Here is a 17143-nt window from a genome sequence, read left to right as displayed (position 1 = left end):
ACCGCCAAAAAATATTCTTTCGCGGAAGCTCCATCTCAAAGTTCCCACCAATGGGCGAAGCTGTAGACTGTGATTGACTGCAGTGGCATAGCGAAAGGCTTTTGGCTGTGTAAACACCCTGAAGGCTCAGTTTACTCGATATCTTGCCTTTTTTTTTATACTCTTTTTTTTGTTGTTTTTGGCCTCGCAAGTTGCCGCTGTCTCCCCACGACCGTGCCCACTTGCCTGCGGCCCTCCTTCAGACGGAAAACCCTCGCCATGGGATTGTAAAGATTCCGATTTCGTAACCATACACCACTCTCGCCCACCATGAATATTTCGCAGCCCGTGTCGTCCTCTCTGGACAGCGTCGAGTTCACCTTCCTGACCGACACCGAGATCCGCGCCGTCTCGGTCCGCAAGATCGAGAATGAGAGCACCTTCGACAGCCTGCTGAACCCCGTCCCCGGCGGTCTCTACGACCCTGCCTTGGGTTCCTGGGGCGACTCACTGTGAGACTCCCCGCCCCGTCGTCTACTTTCTCTCAACGTGAAAGGTTGGTGGTTTAGGCAGTGGTGTTGACTGATGTGACCCTTTTCTGAACAGCTGCACAACATGTAACCTTGGCCAGTCGCAATGTCCCGGTCATCCCGGCCACATCGAGCTCCCCGTGCCCGTCTATCACCCCGTCTTCATGGACCAGGCATACCGTCTGCTGCGCGCGCAATGTGTTTACTGCCACCGGTTCCGCCTTCCCAGGAGGGAAATCCACCGCTACTCCTGCATGCTCCGTCTGCTGCAGTGTGGCCTTCTCAAGGAGGCCCAGATGATCGACTCTTTCGGCGAAAGCGAGTTCGGCTCCGCCATCCGCCAATTCCAGCTGGCCGACGTGCCCGAGATGGAGGATGACGAGGCTGAGGAGGAGGGAAACAACTTGAACGACAGCACCATCCGCCAACGGGAAGCATATGTCCGCGCTGTCCTTCGCGATTATAGGACTAAGGTGACTATGCGCGACATCAACAAGGGCAAGCACGAAGGCGCCGCCGATATGCGCAGGGCTCTTGTCAAGGAGTTCCTGGCTGCCATCATCAAGGACAAGAAGTGCAGGACTTGCGACGGCATCTCTCCCGTCTACCGCAAGGATCGGTACACCAAGATTTTCGAGCGCGACCTCACACAAAAGGAGAAGGCCGCCATGGCCCAGGCTGGAAGGAAGCGTGCTGACGCGCTGGCCATGAAGGGCGGCAAGAAGAAGAATCATGATGATGATGAGGGGATCGCCGATATTGAGTCGACAGCCAGCGAATCCGACAACAGTGAAGGAGAGGGAGAAGAGCTCGACGAGAACGGCGATGTTGTCATGGCGGACGCGGGCAGCAAGACCAAGGCGAAGGAGAAGGCCGAGAAGAGGGCCCTTCCCCAGAGATACATCAGCTCTCTCGAGGTCAAGGAGAGGTTGAACTTCCTCTTCCAGAAGGAGCAAGAGATTGTCTCTTTGCTCTTTAGCTCCAAGCCTCGTCCCAAGCACGCGAAGCCGATGACCGCCGACATGTTCTTCATCCAGACACTTCTCGTCCCTCCCAACAAATTCAGACCCGAGGCTAGAATGGGCGACCAAGTAACGGAAGCGCAGCAAAACAGTCTCTACAAGCTAATCCTCAGGGGGTCGTCTATGGTCGCCCAGATCTCTCGCGAGGTTTCCGAAACCGCCAAGGGTAATGCCCCCGAGGACGGACGCAGGGCCAGGGATATCAATGCGCTCTACCAGGCGTGGACACAGCTTCAAGACGCCGTCAACTCCTTGATCGATCGCGATAAGAACCCCGTCCAGGGTGCTGCTGGAAAGCGCAACGAGGACGGTATCAAGCAGAAGCTCGAGAAGAAGGAGGGTCTTTTCCGCAAGAACATGATGGGTAAGCGTGTCAACTTTGCCGCCAGATCCGTCATCTCTCCCGATCCCAACATCGAGACCAGCGAGATCGGTGTCCCTCCTGTGTTCGCCAGGAAGCTCACATACCCCGAGCCCGTAACGAGCCACAACTACCATGATCTCAAGAATGCAGTGCAGAACGGTATGGAGAAGTGGCCCGGTGCTTCCGCCATTGAGATGGAGAACGGCCAAATCATCAACTTGAGGAACAAGTCTTCGGAGGAGCGTCAGGCCCTTGCCAACCAGCTCTTGGCCCCGACCAACAACAACTTCAGCGGAGTTCGTAACAAGAAGGTCCACCGCCATCTTACCAACGGTGATGTCGTCCTCATGAACCGTCAGCCCACCCTCCATAAGCCCTCCATCATGGGTCACAGAGTCAGAGTGCTGCCGGGCGAGAAGACGATTCGCATGCACTACGCCAACTGCAATACCTACAACGCCGATTTCGATGGTGATGAGATGAACATGCATTTCCCCCAAAACGAGATTGCCCGTGCCGAGGCCCTTCAGCTCGCCGACACTGATCACCAATACATCTCCGGCACCGCTGGCAAGCCTCTCCGCGGTCTCATTCAGGATCATTTGTCCGTTTCCGTTATTCTGTGTAACAAGGACACCTTCTTCGATCGGGCCAACTACCATCAACTCATCTACGCCGCTCTTCGGCCCGAAAGTGGTCACATTATGGGAGACAAGATTGAGCTTTTGCCGCCGGCGATCATCAAGCCGGTTCCCCGCTGGACGGGTAAGCAAGTCATTACCACAATCCTCAAGAACATCAAGCCCCCAAATTGCGGTGATTTGTGGATGAACGGCTCTACACAAGTCAAGGCTCATCAGTGGGGTGACCATGCCCCAGAAGAAGGCCAGGTCACTTTCCGTGATGGAGAGTTCATCACCGGTATCCTCGACAAGTCTCAGCTGGGTCCCAGCAGTGGTGGTTTGATTCACTCGATTCACGAAGTTTACGGCCCTTCAGCTGCTGGTAAGCTCCTCAGTTGCATGGGTCGTCTCCTCACTCGTTACCTGGCCATGGTTGCCTTTTCGTGCGGTATGGACGATCTAGTCATGACGCCCAAGGGAGAGGCAGACAGAAAGGAGAAGATCAAGGCCGCCGCTCACATCGGTCTCGAGGTCGCCGCCAAGTATGTGTCGCTCGAGGAGCAGAAGCCTACTCCCGAAGATCCCCTTCTCTTGCAACGCTTGGAGGAAGTTATGCGCAACGACAAGAAGCAAGAGAACTTGGATCTCTTGATGAACCAACGCTGCGCCCAACTTTCTAGCGAGATCACCAAGACATGTCTTCCTGCTGGTCTGCAAAAGAAGTTCCCCAAGAACCAAATGCAAAGTATGACAACATCAGGTGCTAAGGGTTCTCCTGTCAACGCCAACCTCATCTCTTGTAACTTGGGTCAGCAGGTTTTGGAAGGTAGACGTGTCCCCGTCATGGTCAGCGGCAAGACTCTCCCTAGTTTCAAGCCCTTCGATACCAACGCCAGAGCTGGTGGTTACATCGTCCAGCGTTTCTTGACTGGTATTCGCCCCCAGGAGTACTACTTCCATCACATGGCCGGCCGTGAGGGTCTTATCGACACAGCCGTCAAGACATCGCGTTCCGGTTACCTTCAGAGATGTTTGATCAAGGGCATGGAAGGTCTCAAGGTCGCTTACGACACCTCGGTCAGAGACTCGGATGGCTCCATCATTCAGTTCCTCTTTGGTGAGGATGGTATCGATATCTCCAAGCAAAAATACTTGAACGACTTCGAGTTCGTCCTCCGCAACCTGAAATCCGAGTTGGCGCATCTCCACTACTCGGAAGAGGGTACTCAGGCCCTCTTCGAGCACAAGGACGAGATGATCAAGCGGATGAAGGCTGCCATCAAGTCGAGGGATACCCGCAACCCGCTCAACCCGATCGAGTCGGATGTTGACCCTGCCTTGTATGCTTTCGCTACTTCGGAGAACTTCTTCGAGAAGATGACCAAGTACGTCAAGGAGAATAAGGATGGCTTAATCAAGGAGAAGAAGGGCGACTCCTCTGGCATCATTGTTCGCAAGAATGCCGAGAAGATTTTGGCGGCCAAGTACATCAGGTCATTGGTGGAGCCTGGTGAGGCTGTTGGTATCGTGGCCGGTCAGTCCGTCGGTGAGCCCTCGACACAGATGACACTGAACACTTTCCATTTGGCTGGTCACTCTGCCAAGAACGTCACACTGGGTATCCCCCGTCTGCGTGAAATTCTCATGACAGCTTCTTCCAAGATCTCGACTCCTGCCATGACCCTCTACCCCAACGCTGAGCTCTCTGATACAGACTGCGAGCGGTTTGCCAAGTCCATCAGCATTCTTCCCCTGGCCGATGTCACCAAGGAAGTTACCGTCAGGGAGAAGATGGGCCGTGGCTTGGGCTACCCTCTTGCCAAGCTCTTCGAGATCAGGTTGCGCTTCTTCCCATCTGAGGAGTACTGCAAGACATACGCGATTGAGATTGCGGATGTTCTTGCGACTGTTGAGAGGAAGTTCGTGCCCCTGCTTGGTCAGCTCACCAAGAAGGAAATCAAGAAGAAGTACAAGGAGAACTCTGCTGCCACTCCCGAGATCGGTGTCAAGGTTGGCACTGTGGAGATGGCGGCGCCCGACGGCGAGCGTGCTGTCGGCGAGGACGGCGACGCGGACGACGATGACGACGGTGATGATGACGCCACCAACGCCAAGAGCAGAGCCAATAGACACGAGGCAGTGTCCTACGGCCCCAACGACGACGATGATGATGCCATCCAGAAGTCTCTACAGCGCGCGGATGACGGTGAGGAGGAGGGCGAGGAGAGACTTGAGTTCGACGATGAAGGCTACGGCGGTAGCCCTGAGCCCGAGGACCGCAACGCCGATGGCGATATGTCCGTGTACAAGTCTCGATCACGCGAGACCCGTATCAAGGATAAGAACGACTTCGTTGCCCGCTTCCACTGCGATGAGCAAGGCGGCGAGTGGTGCGAGATGATCCTCGAGTTTGATCCCGCGACACCCAAGATTCTCATGCTCAACCTCGTCACCGAGGCTGTCAAGAAGGCGCTCATCCAGCAAATTCCCAGACTCGGCACCGCGACATTCGTTGTGGAGAACAAGGAGCGTCTTGTCCACACCGAAGGCTCCAACATCAAGGCCATGCAGCAGTATGCCGACTACATCAACCCCAACAAGATCATGACCAACGATATTGCCCAAGTGCTCGAGATCTATGGTGTTGAGGCCGCCAGGAACAGCATCGTTCGCGAATTGAGCGGTGTCTTCAAGGGTCACGGTATCGGTGTCGACCCCCGCCATCTGAACCTCATTGGCGACTACATGACCAGGTAAGATTTCATTTCCCAGCACTACGTAAACAAGCATCAAGTTATTGACTAGTAATTTTTACAGAAACGGTGGCTTCACTCCTTTCAACCGTATGGGTTTGACCGGCAACGTCAGCCCCTTCACCAAGATGAGTTACGGTACGTTGTCATCCATCAGCCGTTCATTACCTTTCCTGTAGCCCGAGCTCATTGCTAACATGTCACAACAGAAACTACCGTCGGCTTCCTCAAGGACGCCGTTCTCGACGGCGATTGGGACAGCCTTGACACCCCATCAGGCAGACTGGTTGTCGGTAAGCTGGGTGTTACCGGTACCGGCTCGTTCGACGTTTTCACCAAGGTGCCTACTGAGCACCACTCTCATGTGCTATAAGTGACACACTTACGCACCTCTGGGGGTGAATGAGTGTGTATGTGTCTGTCTTGTCGTGGCGTTGGCGTGTCGTGTCGCATGTTGGTCGTTTGATGATAAACCCGGGTGTACAAACTGTGCGAATGGACATAGTAGGGAAGGAACATGGAGAAATGAAATGCATCAATCACTCAATCTTGATAGAATAGGTAGTCCACGCCCGACGTGGACTTGTCGGCGAAAAATGGGTTTGGTGTTTTGTAATATCTTTGCTTTATTGCTGTCTGGTTCTTGGTAGAAATTTATTATTTCACATAGATCACAATTCACATGGTAGATATCACACTTTGTTGCACAAGAGATACAATATCATGATGGATCTTTGACACCCATAGTGTCATGCCTAGCTAGCCTTCTTGTGATGATCTCTCTTGACAGCTGATAATGAAGAGGTACAACTACTCTGCTCTGCACAAACGCAGCATGGGATCGTTTGTCAACTTTATCTCACCCCTACCTACCCCCCTACAAATACAGCTGCGATGACCCTCCTCTTTAGCATATCCCAGATCTGCAGTGCAATGGGGACTAAGTCAAATAAATAGGTAAAAGACACAAACAATCAGTGTCTTCTGATAACAGTGTAGCTTCAATCTTACACTCCGTCGATGGCTTACCAGATAATACCCCTTCCCCATACCTCGTTCTCAAAACAAACAAGCACGTCTCTCAGTTTGGTACCTCCCGGTGTTGGACCTTCCGTACTTCTTGAACTACGCAAGTCTTAGAACTAAATAAATTATCACTTATTTGAAGATAGGGCCGTTGAGATAGGTTCACACAAAGCAACTCAGCCCAACTCGACTCTTTACTCCAGCGCCCCGCCCATTCCATTATGCCTTCGCCGTTCCCGTTGCTGTTTCCGTTCCCCTCATCAAGGTTAGTATTATCACTATTACTATTCCCGTTCCCTCTTCAATGTCTGTACCCGACCGACAATGTTATTGTGCTTCCCTACTTACCTTTCTGTTCTGCGCGCAAAAGCTTCCTTTTTTTTTTTTTTTTTTTTTTTTTCTCTCTCTTTCACTCAAAAGACACCTACGCTTGTATCGATACGTTGATTGGTGCGTTCCACTCGTCTTAAGAGTTCATGTTACTTGTGTGTTCATGTGTTCATGTCTTCTTTCCGGTCTCTTCGGTATATATCCAATTTCCCACCAACTCCTGCCATGCACAGAATACCTAGCACAGAATATAACACAGTAACACTACTATAACACAAAAGCACAACACAACACATCGACCGATCGATCGGTCCATACATCTGTCTATCTAGCATGACCGGCTCTGTTGTTTCGCTCGAGGTTTCTAGAACAACAACTCGCTCAAAGTATTTCGATATGAGGTCGCCGTCCGTTGGTTCGTGGGTTGGTGGGGCAAGAAGCCTAACCAACTCACTGGGTTTGTCATATTCAAATTCAGATCCAGATCCAGATCTCGAAGACGGGTGGATGGCCCGAGATCGCCTACAAGGAAGATAGTAGATAGTGTACTTGAGGTTCGAGTCTTGGCCAATAACGATGACGATGATGATGGTGATGATGATGAGGCTAAAGAGGATGAGGATGGTGATGATGTCGATGATGATATCGATGATGAAGTCGATGATGATGATAATGGATACTCGGCAACCCTTCACCAGAAGAGATATGGAACCCGAACGCCGATGACGGACAAGTGATGTCTATCTAATACATCCAGGTATTTTGCATTGTATCTTGGTTGTTGAAAGGTTCTGTAGTTTGATAGCGCTGAAGTGTGCTGCTCTGGGTCGCTGCGGAACCGCTGTCCGCTGCCAAGTCCAAGATCCCTTGGTTGGTATCACGGTGCAAAACATACGACAATCACGCCGTCATCACGAGATGGGTCTTATCTTTTCTGTTTGATGCTTTCAGTGATTGTTGATCATTTCTATCTATAGTACATGATAAAGAAAGTGCATCTGTGAAGATCGCCGTTCTTTGCATTCTTTCCATCCTTCCTTATTCCTTTTTCATTTTCCAGTCATGAGCATCGTCATTCTTCTCTTTTTATACCTGTAGACTCTAGGACCCCCCGCTTTCCAAAGTTGAGTGTATAATGATGTAAACTGTACAGAAAATGTCGAGAAAAGAAAAGTCGTAATACATAAGTTTGCCCAAAATAGTACAAGATCTCCCGCAATGACGCCGAACTATTGAAAACCCAAACCCGCTTGTGATAGGATGAAAATGCTCGGCACAAAAATGAAAACAGAAAAAAAAAAAGATGACCCGCATTTGAAAATTCACTTGTTCGCAGTAGCTTCTCTCGCTAAAATCATCGCTGATAAGTACCGGACAAGCTCATTAAGGGCCTAACCCGTGTCTGATGTCAGGCCTGGACTTGTGCCCCCTTTCGTAGTGATGCTGATGATAAATGGCGTGGTGTGAACAACCGGGTCCAGAGGTTGGAAATGACGTCATATGGCGGGTGCACAGAGACCGTTCCCAGTTCGGGCTTCCTCAGGCAGCGGTTGGGAAGCCGGTGATTTGCCAGAAACAGCCGTGTTCACACAATACTCCTCAGCATCTTTCCGACCCGCTCGGCTGGCCTCGCTGCTCGTTCCGCGTGGCTGAGCAACACCAACAAATATCAATGATGCAGGAGCGCGGAGAACAGAGACTGCTCAAAAGGCCAAAGACGGCAAGGAACGCCAAAGACCCTGCAGCGAGCGACGCCATGACGGACCCTGAATTCTGGCGGGGTGCCACGGGAGACTCACTCCGGCCAATCAGAGGGCGAGATGGGGTTGCAAGCCCATGTCTCACACTAGAGCCCCTCCCTTTCTGGCCTGCCCAGCCCAGCCTGTCCAGTAGCGTGCTGCAACCGCAGACGTCATCACTGTAAAAGTGATTGCATCGCGCTCTGATGACGGAGTCGAATGCAATTCAGCGATGTGATCGACAAAGACAAAGCATGTCTAGTTCCTGCACGCTATGACGGTAGATTGGACCCTGAATTTCAGAAGCGATGACGCTTTTGCCAATCAGGAACACAGAGGTGTTTTCAGCATTCAACCGCTGCGGCCCGCCCGAGCCTTACGCTGCTTTCCACCATTGAATGGGACGTCTGGGTGGCACACCCGGAAATGTCGTGTGAGCGCATCCGCACGGCTGAATGTCTTCTCATCCGTGCAAATCTCGCAACGGACCTTCTTCTTGCGTGCATTGTGGATCGTGTCCTCATGACGGGTAAGATCGTAGGGTCGGGAAAAGATCTGGTTGCACGGCTTGCCGGTGCTTGGGTTGATCCGCTCACAACGGTGGGGACCAGCTTGAGTGTCCACCCTAGTCGAAGTCATGCCGTTGGGTTGCCTCGAATTTAGCCCGTGTGCTTGACGGTGACCCTCTCTCTTGTGCTTCTGGAGAAGCTGAGGCGTGTCGAAGCGTAGAGGACAGCCGTGATAGGTACACGTATAAGTTCCACCCTCAGCACGGGTATCTACCGGTCGCTGGACCGCGTTGCTCCGAGGGGAGTCTGTGATACCAGTTTCCGCGGAGCTCATTCTTGATGTCGCCAGTGACGGCACAGTGCTGGGCTGTCGGGGTTGGTTAACGAAAGAATATTGCTGCAAAGTCTGAGGAAGCTGCTGGAGACCATTGAAAGTTGGCATAGAGTCGAGGTTCGACGGGCTGAAGTTGAAGTTGAAAGTGGACATATCACCCAGATTTGGCAGCCCATCAAGCGACTGATGCGAAAGTGCCTTGCTCATCGCATCCGAGTTGAAGCCGTGGTTATCCGGCTGAGGGAAAAGGGGAAAGTTGGATTCGCCTTCCGGCTCGTGGTAGTCCAGCAAGGCGTCCTTGGGCGAGATGGTCTTGGGTGTCATGTCCTGATTGTGTCTCGCCAACGACTGTTGCCAGGCGGCATCCTGTACAGCTTTACTGTTTTCCCGCATCTGCTGCGCTGAGCCTAATCGAACCTGCGGTGAAGCCATGTTCAAAGAGGAGAAGTCGTGGAGAGTGGCAGAATGTGGAGATCCCTGACGGAACGGCGAGCTGTTACTCGACGCAGGAGACTGCATCGCGCTCAAGTGCTGGTTCGCGGTCTCGACCACTTTGTTAAAGTTGTTGTTACTTGTGGTCAGAGTCTGCTGTGGTGCCGGAGCAGAGGTTGTAATGACCAGATCTGGGTGGTACAGCTCGTCGTTCATAATATCAGTCAAAGTTCGATCAAACTTGGGTGGAGCGTTGTTGTTGATAGCTACATCGTCAAATGGTAAGCTTTGGTCACGATCGGGGAGATCCCTATTTTCTTGGCTCTCACCATTCTTTTGCCGTCCAGCAACCTCGGCCTCACCTGCTGGTGTGGCAGATGAGTCACTCATGATGGAACTCGCCACCGGCGCAGGCCGAGGCTTGTTTGAACCAACGGACTGCTCTTGCCGGAAAGACTTGTTGTTATTCTGCTTGGACACAGCAGGGGCACGCGAGTAGCCATTGATAGGCACTGCATTCGAGTTGGCATAGCCGGGAAAGCTAGGATGAAGAGTGGCCGACGCCTTGGAGGGAACCAAGTGGTAGTTCAGATCCTCGAACCCGCTGAAATCGTTGAAGTCTGTTACGGCAATCTGCGGATTAGACGTGTTGTTCGAGTAAGGAGATGCCGGACCAGCTGAGCCAAGTGAGGAAAGGGAGGACTCGCGATGGTGACCATAGCGACCAGCCGACTTGGATGTCAGTTGGTCGGCGGGCTGTAGCCAGGTTTCCGTTTGCATCGGATCGGCCCAAAGGTTGAACAAAGGTTCAGCAGCGCCTTGAGCGGCGCGGGGGACTGTGGTGGTGTTGGGTATGCTGTCAAAGGCAGACAAAGACGAGCCCTGCTGCGAGGTGGAGGAGTACGCAGGAAGCGAGTACGTCGACACGGGCGATGCAGTCAAACTAGGACAGTTGCTGTAGTCCTGGTCGAAGTCTTGGTCGAAATCGCTGATGGTGGTGAATGCCGGACTGGAGTTGAACGAGGCCACAGACGACTGCTGGGGGTTGAAGTTGCTTGTCAGGTAGGCCAACGGCTGTTGTTGCTGTGGCTGCTTCTGTTGTGGCAAGAGTGTTCGCTGTGGATAGCCGATCGCGCGATGTTGTTGCTGCTGTTGATGTTGATGTTGAGGGGAAGGAGATTGTAGTAAAGGCATCAAGGTAGGTTGCGGCATCAGTGGCATGGTAAGTGTTATGTATGAAGTGATATTGGAGTGGTAGGATAGTATTGTGGTTTAGTTTGGTCGTAAAGTGATAGCAGTCGGTGGGAATACCAGTGGCAAATTTAAGAGAAGGAATTCGAAGCACCGACACAGTTCTTATAATCGAAGAAGCGATGTCCCGGGAATGGTGACTAATGTGCGCAGACGTAGTTGAGTCTGGTGGGGTGATGTTATGCCCCGTGGTGTCCGTCCGAAACTAATGATGTAAGAGGACGGGAGTGCGGGCAGAGGAGGAAGTGGAAGGAGTGTAGAGTGGTCGGTACGTAGTGTAGGTAGGTACGTACCCAATTCGACGTTACAGTGGTACCTCCCATCAGGTACCTCTAACCCCCCTGTCGACCTGGAAGATGGACAGGCAGGCCCCGCCGGCTATGGGTCCAGGTGGGTGGGCACCGTGGGCGCGACCTCGAGAGTGGAGTCGCAGGGAGCACAGGGCACTACACTAGTGTAGCGGGTCGGGTGTTGGGGGTCGACGACTGGAGCGAGGCCTTGGAATGACCGAGAACAAGCAGGTCGACCAGGGTTGGGGTGCCCTGGGAGCGTGCATGAGCCTCGAACCTCTTGCCCTGCAGTTGGGTAACCACTTCTCCGCTGGGCTTCTGCTCGGCTTGTCGTAGCGTAGGTACTTTGGAGCCAAACGGGTTAGCGGATGCCCGTCGTAGGAAAGCAGGGGACCAAACGATCAGAGGAGGTGATGACCAAACAATGGAACCGCTGACGGAAGAGGACAACGAATATGGGGTAAAGGGCCACACCAAATGCGGGTATACGATCAACTCGCTGCTTTGCGAACTCTCCAATGCTGCAGGGTCCTGATGTCAGCCCGTGTCGAGTCCGGCCCGCCGTGTCGATGGCTTCAGTCGCATGCGATCTCGGCAAGTGTTCGGATGTGGTCATAGCCCACAGTCTTTTCCCATGAAACCCGGCCGAGTCTTGACGATTGACATTTGACGCACCGAACTGGCCGACTTTGATGGCTTCAACGGCTTGAGTCGTACAACCGTTGTGCATGCCTCTGGGCTCCTGTTGGCGTCGGCTACCTCGAGTCATTTGCTTTCGTCCAAGAGCAAGGCCATGTAGCTTTCTGGCCGTGCTTCGACACTACTGATACTGCCTGCTCAGCAAAGAGAAGTACATGAGTGATGGCACGTCCACATTCTGACTGGCTTTCCTGGAGTTGCTGGTCAAAGCTGCGAACTATCGAGCCGGGGCGTGACTAATCGTGACACACAAGGGCCAGGGCCCAAGGGCAGTCCATTGCTGAACATTTCGGATTTCCATGACACCTGGCCGACGTCGGCTCCAATGGAATGCAAACTGTGCGAAAAAGACATTCCAGGTGGAAAGAAAATAACTAGGGAAAAAGAGGAGCTAGCCAAAGTCGCGCATACACCGACTGCGACGGGTCTGGACCATGATGCCGTCACCAGTCACGACGGCCGATTTGGTGTGGAGGGACTGAAGTGTGTGAATCGGGGAGTCGCGCGACAACAATTCGGCTGGGAGCTTTCGAGTTGGTGGAGGAGCACGGGCCTCCACCACAACTGATGATTGGAACACGCTGAGAGGGTCACTACGGGAAAAGTAAAGTTTCCTGGCCTCCAATAGCAGCAGAGTTTCGTATTTTCTGTAGCTGGTACCCCCACCCAAAAGAAAGTTGTCCGTAGATCCGTCCACATTCCTAGCACAGCCTCTTTTCATCACACGTCTTGGCAATTCCCATCCTGGATCGTCTAGTCCGCGGCACAGGGAAGCGGGACAGCGAGATCTATCACTGGGGTACGAGAGTTTAGCTCTGACCTCTCATGTCGAACACTCACTGCTACTGGCCCGTCCCAACAAAAAGCGACCCTCTACATTTGATTCGAAACTCTTACTCGGCAGTTGGAAACTTATCTGTCAGGCACGCAGGGCTGTGCTAGGACCCCGAAAATCCCAATTGCACACGTCTCACAAATTTCATCTCGCACGTTTATCTCAGCGCTTTGCCACGGCCTATCAGTTGCTATAATCGGGAAGAGCGGAGTCATCTCATGCTCCCTCATTGCCGTTTTTGAGATTTAGGGCTGCCCCAGTACATGATCAATAATGGACTTTGAAACTACACTACAACCCTTTCCCAAGAGAATGAGCCACACGGGGAATCTACCGGATCACCGAGATCTTGCCCCCAAGATGCTGGTTGGAATACATGCGTGCTTCCCCAGGCTTCTCGGGGGAGCTAAGTGCCCGTGGCGGTTCCAGACCGGCTCTTCCATCCCCGATGCTTGCTACTTGGAGATGGGCTAAGCCCGTCTTCTCCTTTGCTTTGTTGTTCTCGGCCAACGAACTACCAAAGACAGCTGTCATTATTCAGCTGGCTTTGCTGCTACGTAGACATCTACTTCGTATCATCAAGCTTGGTATACAACAAGCGCGGAGCATAGTGTAGTGTAGTGTAATGTATGATTACTGGCATCGCGCAGTACCGCGGAGGTCTACCGACAGTAACCAATCGGGGCGTGAGAATGATGTGGCGTTGCCGATGTGGCTCATCCTTAGCACCTTGTGCGTGCGGTGGGTACACTGTTCGTTTAGCATCTTTAAGCTACCTCTCGGCTATACGAGGATAACCGTTTGGCACAGATGATTTCGGATACTCTCATGGAGTTGTTGATTCGTAAGCTTTTTCTTTCTTCGGAACTATCTCTCAGCTCAACAAGAATTCTCAGAATCCTTTTGGGGTTGTTCAGTTGTCATGGGATCTTGTGGTCGGACATTGTCATGTGTCCGCCGTGTCACATGATGCGTAAGGGAACCAGCTTTGGCGCCTGTCCGTCGGCAACAAGTTCAGCGAAACCTCTCGAAGCCCCAGATAAGTTTGCTTTCATTCAAATTCACATTATCGACCAGGCCCAATGAAAATGAGTCAGAACACGCAGTCGTATCTTTTAGCCTATCCAGGTTTCCCGTTTTTAGACGACATCTTGGCGGCTTTCTCGTATCTTTTCCTTCAGCTGGCGGTGATACGGCGGCCTGATAATTACCTGTAGATACTGTTTAAGGGGAACCGACAGGCAAGTACATAGCAGCGCACTGCAGCAAAGGGAACTGAATTGAAGCGACCGACTGCCTGCGTCCCACTGTGGCCGTGCTGCAGCACTTGGTACGTTTGAGCTTAACGCCCGCCTAACTCCCAGGAAAGCCGACTTCCGACTAAGAAAGGGAAGGGCTTCTTGGGCCGCGTCTGCAACAGTCCAGCGGGAGGCCGACATTTTTAGGAATTACATTTGCGATTGGTTCAGTTGCGATATGTGGTTTGTTCAGCATCACATCACATTTGATCATAATGGCATTTGTATCGACACTTCAACCGTCAACTTGAAGGCAGAACAAGTTTTATGCTGCGTCCTCGTTGCCAAACTGAAAAAGAAAGTTACAGACGGCAGTGCGTGGACGGAAACGTGGAGGTATGTACCTAGGTATGTACACTACGGACGAAACAAAAATGGAAAGCGGATGAAGGTTGGGGAACCAAAATGGAATCGGGCTCTCAGGACAGGGCACTGACCCCCAGTCGGGAAAGGTGGAGCAGCTCAGGGGTCCCCGCACGGGCCCGATCCCCCGTCGGGTCGTGCGCGGAACGCCGAACACCTTTTTTGTGTTAGATTGACGCCGCCCGTTCTGAACATTGCATCTTTTTGGGCAGTGTTGTGTCTCTAACGGACTTTTCTCGGCAGCCCTACCAGCCCTTGCGTTACACACGATCGTACTTCACGCTACACTCAAGCCTTTCTTTCATTAACAATCATGGCATCGCTGAATCCGCGCCTGAGGACAAGTTAGGTGGTGCGACCACATGGAACTGCGCCCGAAGGTATGACAAATAGGTAGTGATCACGTCCCCTCTGAGCGTTGAAACTTGAAAGTAACGTTGATTTGGAATACACAACCGCTTGTTGCGGTTGACAACGGTCGAAGATCGTTTCCTTCTGCCATGAACATGGAACTCGGGTGTCTCGATCCGAGGGCCGACAACCTGAACAACGAACGATTTCAGCCACAACTAAAGGATCGACAAAGTTACCGATCTGGACGTTGCACAACCTGAACTAACTCAGTTGACAACACACCCATGGATTTGTAGTTCTACACTACGATATGTACCTGGAGCGTACACAGCCCAAAAAGACGACACTTGATTACACTACATGGCACCAGCTAGACTCAAGGCTAGCATCGGAAAGATTCATGTGTCAACCGTAAGCCCGCGAGTCACGAGTCACCGTTCACAGTCATTGTACTTCCTTTCTTGGACTCAACGTTGTCGCCCGGGGATTCATGGAAGAACGGGAGGCCTGCAAATGCCTTCAAGGTAGCACACGTTTGGAACAAGACAACTCAATGCCCGTAAAAGCTCCCGATTACCGGAGAACGAATCAACCACTACACTACAACGATTTCTCGACGGAGCTCTCCCCCGTCCTCCCCTCCATTCCATCGCACAACTCATTAGGAAACAAGGATGTACCGGCAGTACTTTAGTGCCGCAAGTCCACATGTCAGCGTCGTAAGCGTGGTTCCGGGTCCCGCACTGGATGGATGCCCCCACCCCCTGCTCCCTAGCAACTCCGCGGCGGCGGCGGAACCGAACCGGCCTGCTGGGCCCAGACCGTTGCACGGTCAGACACGTGGGACAACGCAAGACACGCCAGGGCAGGGCCCTTGTTTTTTCGGCCCTTGTTTTTTCAGCCGAGGCTTGCAAAGCGCTTGCAGGGCTATTTACAGGGCTTCTGCTAGGAACCTCCTGGGGCTAGACCTGTCAATTCCTTCCACTTGCCCGTGAGATTGGGTATAGCTTGAGGATACTAGCTAGTATACTATACTCTAGTCGGTCGCGACAGTCAGACATAGCGTGGTTATACGCTACCTACTACCGACATGAGTCTCAACATGCTGCTTGTTGATGCTCTTTTTTCTATGAATGGGAAGAACGAAAGCCAATCGGGAGATGGCGCGGGCAGTCTTTGAGAGATGCCTTTTGCTTGTCCTTCTGTTCCATCGAGACCGATGTCGGAACGCCAAGTCAACGAGATGAATGTTGTGATTGCCCGGCCGACTGCACATCCTGAAGAAATCCTTCTTTGCATCTTGATAATTGTCTATCCTAGTTAGACGCCGGATGAATTGAGCGTCTTTACCTCTACTTGCTAATAAAACAAGTGTCATGATGACTGACTCTCGGACATCCCGCATCGCTTCTCACTTTTATACATTTCTTTGCTTCTTGTTTTTTTCCTTTACGGGCTACCAAGGCACGGCAGTAGTAGTATCGATCTCGCTCTCGCTCATAACTTCGGTAAAAACTTTGGGTAGCATGCAGCCAAGTCCTAAGTACAAAAAGAATTTTCCCATCCGGTATGTAGTGTAGCAACCCGAACGAACCCCCATGAGTGAAAACTCTGATTTTCGATTTCCGGTGGCAGCACAACAAGAATGGCATTGTGTGTTGGATCGGCTGGTGACGGAAAATGCAGATGCAGGGGCAGATGCAAGTGGGGAACTGGACGAATGCAGTGGGCTGCCCCCGCCAAAGGGAAGTGGTCTGTGCAACAAACGATAGCCGTTCCGGTGCCGAACCCATGGTCCCCTTCAGTTCCATTGCTGCTGGTGGGTGCTGTGCCTCACCAAACTTGACTTTTTTTTTTTCTTGGACTTTCGAATTGACATGTCTGATTCGTTTTTCGTTGTGGGTCTGAAAGATTTTTCAATAGCACTTTTCTCTCTGTTTTTTTTTCACTGCCCCCCACACTCATCAATCACCCCATGGGTGACAGAAAGAGTTTTTTTTTTTTTTTTTTTTTTTTTTTTTTTTTTTTTTTTTTTTTTTTTGAAACAAAGGTTACATCCAACCCGCGTCAAAGTCTTTTGCAGTGTCGCGAGAGACATGCAGGAGGATGTGCAACGCTCTAACCTAAAAAAAGAGGCCCAGATGCAAATGTCATTGGTGCAGTGTACAGTGCAGCTTGGCATGCACAACACCAACCAGCATGCTTCTAGAAAATCTTGCTGTGGCTTTGCTTGTGAAGTTGTCTGCTTACCGGTTACCCGGTATTCCCGATGAGTCTTCACTAGTCTAATAGATCTCGGAATCCGGAATCAAGTTTTCTTCCTAGGTAAGCTCGCAGTCATTGTAAATCCAAGAGTGAGATACTACCATGCAACTGTGGTACATATGTATGGCCAAGCCTCGGAATCCTTCT

The 17143-nt window shown here is 51.9% G+C and overlaps 3 protein-coding genes across 3 annotated transcripts; 1 reads left to right on the top strand and 2 right to left on the bottom strand.

Moving 5' to 3' along the window:
* Positions 1 to 61: 61 nt before the first annotated feature.
* NCU01638 (DNA-directed RNA polymerase I subunit RPA1) lies at positions 62 to 5954 on the top strand. Its single transcript, XM_950913.3, has 4 exons — positions 62 to 491; positions 586 to 5271; positions 5336 to 5409; positions 5481 to 5954. Exons 1-4 carry the CDS (start codon positions 310 to 312, stop codon positions 5642 to 5644), a joined length of 5106 nt encoding a protein of 1701 aa, XP_956006.2. The 5' UTR covers positions 62 to 309; the 3' UTR covers positions 5645 to 5954.
* Positions 5955 to 8717: 2763 nt separating this feature from the next.
* On the bottom strand, positions 8718 to 10862 carry rpn-4 (regulatory particle, non-ATPase-like-4; the record flags this gene model as incomplete). Its single annotated transcript, XM_950915.2, has 2 exons — positions 8718 to 9907; positions 9971 to 10862. 2 exons carry the CDS (start codon positions 10860 to 10862, stop codon positions 8718 to 8720), a joined length of 2082 nt encoding a protein of 693 aa, XP_956008.2.
* A 476-nt stretch (positions 10863 to 11338) lies between these two features.
* Positions 11339 to 11951, bottom strand: NCU16561 (hypothetical protein; the record flags this gene model as incomplete). The annotated part of the gene is made up of 2 exons (XM_011395397.1): positions 11339 to 11703; positions 11858 to 11951. 2 exons carry the CDS (start codon positions 11949 to 11951, stop codon positions 11339 to 11341), a joined length of 459 nt encoding a protein of 152 aa, XP_011393699.1.
* Positions 11952 to 17143: the final 5192 nt, after the last annotated feature.

This window comes from Neurospora crassa, linkage group II, assembly GCF_000182925.2.
Source record: "Neurospora crassa OR74A linkage group II, whole genome shotgun sequence".
NCBI lineage: Eukaryota > Fungi > Ascomycota > Sordariomycetes > Sordariales > Sordariaceae > Neurospora > Neurospora crassa.
Note: the sequence above shows the minus strand (reverse complement) of the source record. Positions and strands in the feature narration are given on the sequence as shown.

What these genes read in the sequence shown, in the direction of transcription:
- NCU01638 (XM_950913.3), top strand. Translation starts at nt 310, where the DNA reads ATGAATATTTCGCAGCCCGTGTCGTCCTCTCTGGACAGCGTCGAGTTC. An exon ending in ATTGGCGACTACATGACCAG is followed by an intron (nt 5,272 to 5,335) that starts GTAAGATTTCAT and finishes TAATTTTTACAG; the next exon opens with AAACGGTGGCTTCACTCCTT. An exon ending in CTTCACCAAGATGAGTTACG is followed by an intron (nt 5,410 to 5,480) that starts GTACGTTGTCAT and finishes ATGTCACAACAG; the next exon opens with AAACTACCGTCGGCTTCCTC.